A 13,037-nucleotide genomic window follows, 5' to 3' on the forward strand; every position below is an offset into this window, starting at 1 on the left:
ACTATTTTAAGCACAGCTGGATATCTTAACATATATATATATATATATAGCCTTTTTTTCCATAGGATCGATTTTGCTGTGTTAAACTCCTTCCTCTTTTTTAGGAGTTCAAAACTTATGTCTGGGTTAAAAAAAAATTTTTGACCCTTGTACTCCAATGGTTTTTTGTCTTCTCTAATTTTATTCCTTGCCTTCTCCAATTTATTTTCTCTTGTCGTGTGTCTCAGAAATTCTACTAAAACGGATCTTGGTTTTTGTTGTAACTGTGGTTTTGGGGCTAGTGTTCTGTGTGCCCTTTCTATTTCCATTCCTTCCTGTATTTCTGGCATTCTCAGGACTTTTGGGATCCATTCTTTTAAATTCTTTCATATTTTTGCCTTCTTCATCTTCCTTTAGGTCCACTATCTTTATATTGTTTCGCCTCCTATAGTTTTCCATTATATCAATCTTCTGAGCTAACAACTCCTGTGTTTCTTTAACTTTTTTGTCACTTTCTTCCAATTTTAAGTCATTCACTTCCATTTCTACAGCCATTTCTCTTTCTTCCACATTTTCTAATCTTTTCCCTATTTCTGTTATGACGAGCTCTATTCTACTCACTTTTACTTCTGTACTTTTAATTTTTCTTTTCATTTCATTAAATTCTAGTGTCAACCATTCTTTTAATGCTTTCATTTGTTCTTGAAAATTTTTTAATCTACTGTCCATTCATTTTACCATCTATTCCTCTGTGCAGAGCTTGGTGTTCTTCTTCTTCTGTGTCTGCTCTTGGGTTTGTGTCTCCTATTTTTCTTCCTTGTATCTGTGTCTCTTTTTTCTTGTTGAGCTGCTTGCCTCAGTTTGTTGGATGTATTTTTTCATGGCTTCTTGTTGTTGGTCCTCTTCTTCTGGGCTAGTTATCTGTTGGGCTTCCTGTTGCTGTTTTTTCTTTCTTATCACTCCCTTTCCCGTTGCTTTCCTCTTCTTCCAGCTGAGAGCCCTGCTGTCAGGCATCTCTCAGCCGGTCGCGCTGTGTAAGTTCACTCCACAGCTGGGCCCCCCTCCCGTCGATGTTTTCCTTTTCCTTGTTGTGCGCATTGCGCACTTCTGTTTGGCTCAGTGAGCCATATTTGCAGTCCCGCGGTCGGGAGGTCGCAACCCTGCAGGGTCTCCACTAACCTCAGGGAGCTGGCTCCTCTGTCCACAGTGGGTCCCTGCCTCTTCATGCAGTTAAGGCCTTCACCTTTCTCTTCCGGCGTCTTTCCTTCTTTTTTTCCCCGTTGTTTTTGGTTTTACCTTCTTAGGTGCCATTTTCTTTCTTTTCTCCACACCTTTTATCTTTTATTTGTTGTGCTTTGTGTTTCTTGAGCTTTGCGTTTTTTTCACTTTATTTCTTCTTTTCTGGAGAGGGCTGGTATTCTCCTACTGGCCACTACTCCATCATGTGACTCCTCCAATAAAGACTATCTTTAGCATTTTAGTAATACTCTCAATGAGATGTTCAAAAGGTTTCATGAACGTCAGATATTGTAATGGATCTCCATTAAAAACTGGAATTTCCTTTTTAGGTAAACCATATGAACATTGTTGCTGCGCTAACATAGCAGAGATTTCATTTTGTTTTGTTATGAGTGATATTATTTTTTCATGTCCACCATGGCTTGCGACTGGTTGTCTTAAAGTGACTGGAGAAAAATGATCTTGAACTGGTGCTATAGGTATAGGACCTTGAGTTGTAAGTGATGGCATTGATGGAGTCCTTGACTTGTCGGTGGTTCTTCAGCAACACAAAGAGACATCAATGGTTCAACTCACATGGTTGAACTCTTTTTGAAATACTCTCCTTTCGGGAAGATTCATATATTGTGTGCTCTGAAGAGCTTGAATGTTGCTAGCCCTTTCCACAGGGTTGGTCATTGTTATTTGAGTACTAGCAGCGACACCCGTGGCTTTTACAGTACCCATTGATCTGCTGGAAAATTAGGTGCTAGCCCTTTGGGTATTTCATTTTGAGTGATAAATTTTGCAGAGGCCTGAGCCAATGCTTTGACTTTGACCATATTCATAGCACTTTGTTACTCAAGATATAGTCTTTTCTTTTCTCTATTCAATAATCTATTTTGTTCTTCTTGCTGTTTTTTTATTTCAGCTTCTTTATCCTCAAAAGCATATAATTTCCAACTACTGTTGCTGTGCACAGATAGTAGCTAAGTCTGTATGCGCCTTAGCATGCATAGCCGATATGCTTGAAGGATGCAAAGCTGTACTTGTTCTAGATGCCTTTGAAAACTTTGAAGATCTTCCTGCGCTCATAACCTTGAAATACTATCATCAAGATTCATATCTGAACTTTCAGATACCACTGATTGAGTCTCTATCTTTTGTCTTTCGCTTGGTACAGCACCAATCGGGCTTTGCAACATACATTCATCTGTTTCTGTTCCATTAACCTTTAAGTCAGCTGATGAGGTCTGCAGTGTTTTATCAGAGTCCTCTTCTTGCTTGGTAGTTGAAGTCGCTTCTTTGGTGGCTGGCTCCAACCTCCTGCCAAGCATTATTGGTGCGCCCTGCTGGCTCAACTCACAAACAAACAGTTCTTTGAGAGGAGCTATTTGCTCAAGGTCTTTAGCCCAACAAGATTTTTTCTTATCCACCTTGGGTTCTTCACACTGCAGCCTGTCTTTTCCTGGCTTATCTTGGTTTCTGGGAACTGTAAACAAATTTATATCTTACTTGATCCCTGTAAGAGGACTACTGCTTGGTTTAATCTGTGGTACTTCACACAAGCTGTCTTATCAGGTGTTTATAACAACAAATTCTGGGCTTCCAGCCAGATTCTGCAAACCAGAGCTGTATCTTATCTTTCCAAGGTCACAGGTTGGTTAAACTGCACAATTCACAGACAACATAAACAGATGTCAGTGATGATATAAAATTGGGAACTGGGTTGTCCAGAAAGACAACCTATAAATGGAGTTATCAGGTCAATGAATAGATGCATCAGTAAGAGATAGGAACATGGACAAAGGAACAAAAGTCTCTAGGTCTCAATGGTGGAAATGCTGGTGTGGGAGAGGGCACACATGTTGGTTCACTCCTGTGAATTTTGAGAATTTTGTAGAGACAGTATTTATTACATTTACTGCGCTTTGAGATACCTGCAGTACGTATTGCAGATTACTGCTTGCTGGTAGAGCAGAATTTGTGCACATTTTGAGACTCATTTTAAAATGCTTTTTCTCAAATCAAATGCCGTGTTGGGTTATTGAAGGTTTTGGCTTATTTCATCTTCTTTGATGAAGGTTTTGGTTTATTTCATGTCTTTTGTCTGTAATTGGCTTCAAAGAAGGGGAGTAGATCGAGTTTCAACACAAAAATTTATGAGACAACTTCTGAATCATCTCTTCTGAATCAAGCTTAAACTGTAATGGTTTGGGTTTTAACACATATATGCATTTGCACATACAGGTCTGGCTCCCTAACACAGTCCATAGTCATCAGGAACAAGTGCTGTCCAAGATTTCCTGCATGCTACAATTTTAGCATTATACTGTCATAGCAGCCATCTCCATTACTTCCTCTGGCTTATTAAGAAGAGATTTTACCTGACCTTATATGGACCTATAGCACATCCTTAGCCTCTCTCTTTGAAGCCTCGAGTCAAAGCCTTGAATTCTTCATTCCTACATTGAACCTCTCAAGTTAAAGCCTCTAACTCCCCACTCCAACACTGCCACTCACACACTGGCCATTCCATCATGCGGAAGAATAACAGAGGTTATTTCCCATGCTAGTGTAAGTAGAAAATTGCAGGGCATGAAACAGGATGTAAAGAACATGAACAACAGGATGGACACCTGGTTTGTTGTAAAGAGACTATGTCTTCTCAAAGAATTGCAATTTATTCAGAAATATTTCTGCTGAACTGATTGGCAGCAGTCCAGGTTGGTACAAGTCCTTCAAGATCTCTTTCTCAGTCAATCCCAATTTAAAGTGTGCCTTAGCATTCAAACAGTTTATAAATCAAGTATTCGTGGTACAAAATCAGTCAATGTCAAATCACATGCTGAATATCAACCAAAATCATGAAAGATGCCCAGCATTTTCTCTGTACATATGAATATTATGCATGGGAGGTTCACATTGCAACTTGAAGACACACCCATTCTCAAGGTATCTGTGCTCAGTGATCAGTTTTTTGATAAAATTTCATTGCACTACAGGTAAAACAAGGATTTACCTGGATCTCGATTCTACTTTTTTAATGCATTCATTTTTCAGAACCATGGCATAACTGGCATTTATTGCCAATCCCCAAGTACTCTTGATGTGATAATGAACCACTGCAGTTTTTCTGCTACAAAGCTGCCTTTTGTGATCTTCACTCCCATAAATTTTATCGCAGCACACTAAGACAGGCCAATCCTGTTCACCCAATAGTACTGGAGTTGACTGATGAGGCTAAGCTATGTCAGACTTTGAACAGCCAAACATTCAACATTATATGAGGGGTGTGTAGCCAAATCAGAGAATCTTCAGTCACCTTAAGGAAAATTAAGATATCCAGAAACATTTTCCTGCTAGACACTCCAGCAGAAGTCCAAGCAGGGGCAAGCCCTTTAAGAGTTATTTTCCAATTACTCGATCCTCATTTAAAATGTGCTGCTGTATTCAAAGTCCATACACCATTTATAACATGAATTCTTGTTTGAAATCTGTTAACTGGCAAATTGCTTTCCCAGATTTTCTAGTTGACCCAGCTGACAAGGTTTCCCAAAGCTGCTGAGAGCAAAAAGACTTATAAAACGTAATAATGAAATTGATAATTGTTTGAATTCATATCAACTAAAAACACTAAATAATTAAAGCATCATTTAGCTTCATACTGTTGAGGTGTATAAAGAAAAATTGTAATTTTCATACCTATTTTGCAACTCAATTAGAAAAACAAGTTCTAATCCTGTGGTAACTGTATTTCAATGTATCCAGTCCACATATTATTTGAAACCCTGTCACTGAATTTAGCTGCAAACATCTGCTTACCAGAAATGTGACTGCATTCAAGAACAAAATTTCAAACTGAAAAATTGAAAAATACAAGTGCTTTTATAGAAGATTTTTGGTACAATGTCTTTTTTTTCAGGCAATACCCTTGAAATACAAATCAATTGATTTTCAATCAAACAAATTGCACACTACATACAATCAAATAAAGTACTCAATTAATTTTTCTCAACAATATGATTTCCATGAGTGAAGCCAGTTCATAAATTCACAATAACCTCTAATGAAAAAAATGGTTTCTGCAGATATGAAAATATTATTTACAAGAAAAAGATTGCTGTACCGGGCTTAAGGACTGACTGTAGAGCATCAAAGAAATCTCATCCAAACTAAAATCCAACTTCAGCGTCATCTTAAGTTTCACAGGTTTGTGTGTTTCTACAATGGCAGCCGTTACCACAGTTCTTCCTAAAAGAAAAATACAGGATTTAAAAAATTCTTTCAATGGCAATTTGAGAGCGTTAATTAGGAAACCTGATATAAAATAGACATCTGGATATTGAATTTTCATTCAAGTCCAAGTGATTCACTAGTTCTTTAACACAAGAATCTTGCCATATCTTTTGCAAATCTGTTTTTGCATTACCTGCTTCATTTAGTGGTAATTGTGTTGTAACTATACACATTGACCACCGCCAGTGGGCTGATATCGCCTCAAACCGTGCATCTTGGCGCCTCACAGTTTGGCGGGCAGCAACCTCCTTTGAAGAAGACCGCAGAGCCCACCTCACTGACAAAAGGCAAAGGAGGAAAAACCCAACACCCAACCCCAACCAACCAATTTTCCCCTGCAGCCGCTGCAACCGTGCCTGCCTGTCCCGCATCGGACTTGTCAGCCACAAACGAGCCTGCAGCTGACGTGGACTTTTACCCCCTCCATAAATCTTCGTCCGCGAAGCCAAGCCAAAGAAGATACAGAAACATGTATGGCTATAGGTGGGAGATTACTGAGAGCAGTGTTGGGAACTTTGTTGGAGTTGTCTTTAAATTTAAACTGAGTGCAGAAGCTGGGACTCAGTGAGTTGCGGAAGATTTCTGAGGTTGACTCAGCAGCCAATAAAAAGGAAAGCTCAAGTGGAACAGCTTGTGTGTGAATGGCACTGTGTAAAAGTGGGGACATCGAGGCTTTGGAAGTGATTCAAGTGCTGGCAGTGACAGCAGCTGATGGAGAAAAAAAAGCATCAAGACCAGCTGAGGTCACTGAAGGTCTTTTTCTAATTGTCCAGAGTGAACAGTGGAATAGCAGCAAGGGCAGAGATATGCTCAGCCAATAGAATGTGGGAATTCAGGAAAGTCCTCAATGGCTACACCTGAAAGAAGTGCATCCAGCTGCAACTCCTTACATTAGGGAACTGGATCTAGATGAACTCTGGATAATTCAGGAGGAAGAGAGGGTGATCAACAGCAATTACAGTGAGGTAGTCACACCAAAGTAGAACTGTCAATGCAGGGTACCAGCACTGTACCCTGTGGTGGCTCCTCTCAATAAGAGGTATACTGTTTTGAATACTATTGAAGGTTATAAGTTACCATAGATGTGCTGCAGTGGTTATGTTCCAGCACAGAGTCAGGCCCTTTGGCTCAGAAGAGGTGTAGTGCTCATCTACAAGTAGAAAGGCAACTGCCAGTCTTGAGACAACCACCAAGTCATCTCCCTCTTGTCCATTGCGGGGAAGATTCTGGCCCGCATCCTGCTCAACCGCCTTCTCCAACATCTTGAGCAAGGTCTGCTCCCAGAAAGCCAATGCGGTTTCTGTGCTGAATGTGGAACTGCGGACATGATTTTTGCTGCGTGCCAACCCCAAGAAAAATGCCATGAGCAACACAGCTACCTCTTTGTGACCTTTGTTGATCTAATCAAGGTTTTCAATACAGTCAGCAGAGAAGGTTTGTGGAAGATCATGGAGAAGTTTGGCTGCCCGAGCAAGTTCATCACAATCGTCCAGCAGTTCCACGACAGTATGATGGTAAAAGTTCTGGATGACTGCGACGAGTCGGAGGCCTTCCCAGTGACAAATGGCGTCAAACAAGGCTGCGTTCTTGCCCCGACTCTGTACAGTATGGTATTCTCAGCCATGCTGACAAATGCCTTCTGTAACTACGAAGAAGGAATCCACGTCAGATACAGGACCGACAGCAGGTTGTTCAACCTCAGGCGTCTGCAGGCAGTTACAAAGGTGCAAGAGACGGTCATCAGAGACCTTCTTGTTTGCTGATAACTGAGCACTCAATACCAGCACAGAGCAGAAGATGCAGCGTGAAATGGACTGCTTCTCACAAGCCTGCAACAACTTCGCTCTCACTATCAGCACCAAAAAGACTGAAATTATGTACCAGCGTGCCCCAGGAAAGCCATCCCAGGAGCCGCGCATCACAGTGAAGGGCCAGAACCTGCAGGCATTCGGCAACTTCACCTACCTGGGCAGCACTCTCTCTCGCGCAGTGAATATAGACACTGAGGTCAACAACAGGATTGCCAAAGCCAGCGCTGCCTTTGGGAAAATCAGTGAGAGCATCTGGGAGTGGAGAGGACTCAGCCTTACCACCAAGCTGAAGGTCTACTGTGCAGTGGTCCTTACCACCCTCCTTTATGTCAGCGAGACCTGGACTGACTACAGCAGACAGGCCAAACAGCTCAACCACTTTCACCTGAGCTGCCTCTGCAGACTCCTCCATATCAGGTGGCAGGACAAAGTCCCCGACACGGAAATCCTGGAACGTGCTGGACTCTGCAGTGGCTACACCTTCCTGATGAAACCTCAAGCCAGGTGGGCTGGACACGTGGCCAGAATGCCAGACAGCCGATTACCTAAGCAGCTGCTGTATGGAGAACTGTGTCAGGGCAAGTGCTCAACTGGGGGCAGAAGAAACGTTACAAAGACTGCCTCAAAGTGTCCTTCAAAGGCCTGGGTATCGACATCAGCACGAGGGAGACGCTTGCCCTTGACCGTCCAGCTTGGTGCAGCAAGATCACCACAGGAGCCCGTGCAGCTGAAGTCATCGAGGCACTCGAAAGCATGCTGTGCGCAAGGCCTGAGCAGCATCCACTGCCATGACAGCACCCACCCACTTGTGTCCCACATGCGAGCGAGCCTTCAGGGTCCAGATTGGCCTCACCAGTCACCTCTGGACCCACAGCCACCAATCTTCCAACTGACTTTGAAACCATGGTCATCTTTGACTAGGAAGGATGATCAACAACAACAACAACAAGCAGTGGATATATTCCAGCACAGAGTCTGGCCCTTTGGCTCAGAAGAGCTGTAGTGATAGGGGATTCAATAGTTAGAACAGATAAGGGATTCTGTGGATGAGACAGAGACTTCCAGATAGTATGTTGTCTCCCCCAGGTGATGGTTAGGGGCATCTCAGATTGAATCCACATTAATTAACATCAACTTCTCTGGTTTCTGTTTGGTCCTTCCCAGTCTCCTTCTCTATCCCTATCCCTCCATATCCTTTTCTCCAGCTCCCCAACTCCTTCTTTCCTTCTCCATTCAGAACTATACCCTCCCCTATTTCTTCCAGCTTTTTTCTCCAGCCCACCCCCAACCACTCATATATACCTGCTGAGTTTCTCCAGCACACATGTTGATTAAATTACAATTAAATCATCTCCTGACTATCTTGTTTAACTTCAGGGAGTTAGGTGCTAGATTAAAGGAAAGGACCTCCAGGGTTGTGATCTCTGGATTACATAACAATTTACATACCAATCTATTTCAATACAAGGAGTATTGTAAGAAAGAGGATGAGCAAAGAGCATGGATCAGTACATGGAATTACGACACTGTGGCCATTAGTGAAACTTGGTTACAGCAACGGAAGCTGGCAGGTCAATATTATGGGATTCCTTTGTTTTACATGTATAGAGAGGGATGGATGAAAGGGGGAGGGGTGATGTTGCACATCAGGAAATATGAGACAGCAGTATTCAGACAGGATAGACTGCAGGACTTGTCAACTGAGATGATACGAGTGGAATTGAGGAACGTAAAAGGGATGACCACTATTCAATGGTCAGCAGGAATTAGAAGAGCAAATTTGTAGAGAGATAGCCGATTGAGTCAATAAACTCAAACCCTTTTCAAACTGAGTTAAAAATTGAACCAATTTTCTGGAATATTTCAAGGAGGTCACCAGGTATGTTGACAAAGGAAATGCAGTGTGTATTGTCTACATGTAATTTAGTGAGGCCTTTGACAAGGTCCAATATGGAAAGTTGGCCAAGATGGTTAGGACACTTGGCATCCTGGATGAAATAGAAAACTGGATTAGACATTGGCTTTGTGGGATAAACAGAGAGTGGAGGCTGAGGATTTCTTCTCTGATTGGAATCTGGATGATAATGTAATAAATTGGTTCAGCGAATGGAGGAATAACACTAAGAATAGAGGTGTTGTGGACTGTGAAGAAGGCTCCCAAAGCTTGCAAAGAGATCTGGACTACCTGGAAAAATGGACTGCAAAATGGCAGATGAAATTTAATGTGGACAAGTGTGAGGTGTCATAATTTGGTACAACAAACCAGAGTAAGACATGCATAGTTAATTCAGGGAACTGCGGAGTGTGCCAGAACATAGGGATTTGGCAACACTGACACACAATTCCTTGAAAGAGGTGTCACAGGTGGATAGGATAATGAAAAGAGCTTTTGGCATATTCGTAAATCAAAGAATTCAGGACAGGAATTGGGATGTTATGTTGAAGTTGTACAAGATATGGTAATGCTAAATTTGGAGTATTGTGCTAATTTTTGGTCACCCACCTCCTGGAAAGATATCAATAAAACTTAGTACAGAGAAATTTTTCAGGGACATTGTTAAGACTTGAAAAGTTCAGTTATCGGGAAATATTGGATAGATGAGAACCTTATTTTCTGGAGCACTGGAGAGTGAGGGGAAATTTAATAGAGGTATAAAAATTGAGGGGTTTTGATAGCAAACTGGCTTTTTCCACTGAAGTTGGGTGAGACAAGAACTAGAGAACATGAATTGAGGGTGAAAGGTGAAAATGTTTAAGGGAAACATTGGGGGGAAACTTCTTCCCTCAGAAGGTGGTGAGAGTGTGGAATGAACTACCAGAGAAGGAGGTGGATGCGGGTTCAATTTCAACATTTAAGAGAAGATTGGATAGGTACATCGACGAGAGGGCATCGTCCGGGTGCAGGTTAGTTGAATGAAGTCGAATAAATAGTTTAGCATGGACCAGATGGTCCAAAAAACCTATTTCTGTGCTGTAGCGTTAGTTCCAACAGGAACACAGGAATAAGAAACAAACCTGCAGAATGTTGTGAAGGACTTCCTTTTTCATCATGTGAACTATCCCTTTTTTTATCACTTTGTACAGCCACAGTGTCAGATGAATTATCACCCAAATTTTCATTGAGTGTTTTCAGAATGATAATCAGATCTTCTTGGCTGAGCACAACCTATGAAAATATGCAAATATATTTACTGTTTAAAGTATTATTTACAAGGAATGAATAAAGCATTGGTAGAACATACTCTTTCCACTCAAAGACAAGCCTTATATTTCAATTATCTGCAGAACTAATGGAGTGATATTTTGTTTTGAAACAGATTACCATTTTGCATTGAAAACATAACATATGTATGGTAGGCCAAATACATTCAACATATATAATGCAATTTATTTTTACAAAGTACAGTACATTAAGTACTATAAAATGATCGTATTATATTTATTTAATACAGAAACATTATAAAGGTTTCACTATGCTTCATTCTCCAACATCAAATAAATCTGCATGAAATATATTTGTGATATAACTTAGAAAAGAGGAACACAAAGAAAATATCCAACTGTATATAAGGTAGTTACATAATAATCTAAATCATAAAAATAGAAATGTATTTACACTTTGGTACATTTGATAATGTGTTTAACTATGAAATCTAATTAAAATTTGATGACAAATGAACTTACATATAGAGGTTTCAGCATTCCAAGAATTTTAATATCTGGAATTTCATGGTACCAAGTTGCAGCTAAATTACGTTCAACAATAACTTCCAGATTAAGAGGCTGAAGCAATAGAATTTCAGAGCAAAACGTCTTATCCACATACATTGTCCTGATAAAATTAGGAATGTTCAGAAAGTTAAATAAAACTATGCTCTTACAAATTACCCGACAGATTAAATAAACATTACTTCTATTTCAACAGTTAACTTATTACAAAATTGAAGAAAACCACTTGATGCTTTTCACCCACAATTTTTAAACAGGAGTTTGAATTGGTTTTGAAATTCTCAAAATGTTAAGTCATTATCATCAAGAGGATTTTGATTTAAATATTAAAAGGCTTTTCTGCTACAATCTTTGTCATTACAGAGTGGAGAGATTGGAGAGAAAGAGGCTGGCAGATGCCAATTAAAATGTAAAAACAGTAGAAGTACTTATAATGTTAAAAAACAAGGCTAAAACAAGCATTGATCCTATAGAAAGAACATTGAAATATAAAGAGGTATAGCACAGGAACAACTCCTTTAGTGCACCATGTCAGTGCCGACCATGATTCCGCTCCAATGAATTACATCTGCCTGCACATAGGCCATTTTCCTTTACTGCATATCTTGAGAATTATGTAAAATTAATTATATAGATATTTTTCATCAGTATTGTATCCATAAAGGATACAAATAACATTTCAGAGATAGCTGAAAATTCAAGCTTGAAAGGTTGGGATGGTGGTGGGTGATTGGGGGGTGGGGGGGGGGGAAGAGAAGAGGAGGAGATCAGGTGAGTAATATGTAAATAGCACTGAGCAAATGCTTGGAACTGAGAGCTTAATATTAATGGGCTTCATTTTATTGTCGCTAAAAAAGGGGCGAGTGAAACATCCTTTGCATTGGGTTTCATTTTCAAAAATTGCATAGATTTGGGGCAGGTTTTATTGGATTGGAAAATTAACTCTTAATTCAAAAAAAGGGAGAAGGGGAAAGCATAAATCACAGGCCTGTTATCTTAACGTCTCTCATGACCAAAGGTGTTACAGTATGGCAATCAGAAAATGTAATGATAATCAAGAAAAGTGATTTGGTTTTGTGACATACAAAACATGTTTATGTTATAGAAATTACTTGAAGTGGTGTCATGTGCTGTGAAGAAAAGAGAACCTGGGAGTGTATCACATTCAGAAGATTCTTGAAAATGGGCCACAGCAAAGATCATTGAGGAAAATCAAGTATCCAAAAAAAACAGTAGAAACAAATACTTTTTTTTCCCCTGTTTGGAAATATGCCACAGCAACTGCTGCTGGAGCCTCAACATTATACAATCTATCTCATACAAATGACTTGGATGGAGGAAGAGCTGAAGACACAATTGTTAAAATTGCCGAAGGCTCAGATAGATGAGAAAAAAAGTGGGGAAGAGGATACAAGGAAGCACCAAAAGTGAGGTGAGTGATCAAAAATCTAGCCTATGAATTTCAGTGGAACTGCTGCTTTGACAGTAGAAAGAAAATTTATGGTGAAAGACTGCAGATCAATGATCCAGAAAGATCTGAGTATGCTGGTGCAAGATTCACAAGAGCATGCAAAACAAATCGTTAGGAAACCTAACAGTTATTTTTGTTTTTGAAATACAAAAGGTGAAGGTTAAGCTTGTTTGTGTATTGATTGGCACAACATTGTAACTTTTTTTTATACCATTGTACTTTGCTAACTCGTTTGGCTGCAGCAAATTAGAATTTTGATGCATCTATGTACTTATGCGTATCTCATATCTCATCTCACATCTTGAGGACTGGTATTCATATACAAGAGTGGACATGCGGTGGAAATATTTCAGAGCACATTTACTTGACTGATACTTGGAACAGACAGGCTGTGTTGTGAAAAAAGACTGAACAGATTAAAATTGCATCCAGTGGAGTACAGAAGAGTGAGAGGGATCAAGATTTAAACAGGTGGCTTGGCAGGGTGGATGTGGAAAGAATGTTTCCTCTTGTGAGAGAATCAAGAACTA

General features: G+C 40.1%; 1 protein-coding gene across 5 annotated transcripts in view; it reads right to left on the bottom strand.

Moving 5' to 3' along the window:
• vps13a (vacuolar protein sorting 13 homolog A) overlaps positions 1 to 13,037 on the bottom strand; it is a 397,184-nt gene that overhangs the window by 188,166 nt on the left and 195,981 nt on the right. For all 5 annotated transcript variants that reach the window (XM_069930496.1, XM_069930495.1, XM_069930501.1 and 2 more), the window contains 3 exons: positions 10,992 to 11,139; positions 10,323 to 10,473; positions 5,327 to 5,451 (listed from right to left, as the gene is read on the bottom strand). In XM_069930496.1, coding sequence (XP_069786597.1) covers positions 5,327 to 5,451; positions 10,323 to 10,473; positions 10,992 to 11,139 — 424 coding nt within the window. The remainder of the gene's footprint in view (positions 1 to 5,326; positions 5,452 to 10,322; positions 10,474 to 10,991; positions 11,140 to 13,037) is intronic.

This window comes from Narcine bancroftii, chromosome 1 (assembly GCF_036971445.1).
Source record: "Narcine bancroftii isolate sNarBan1 chromosome 1, sNarBan1.hap1, whole genome shotgun sequence".
Classification (NCBI taxonomy): domain Eukaryota; kingdom Metazoa; phylum Chordata; class Chondrichthyes; order Torpediniformes; family Narcinidae; genus Narcine; species Narcine bancroftii.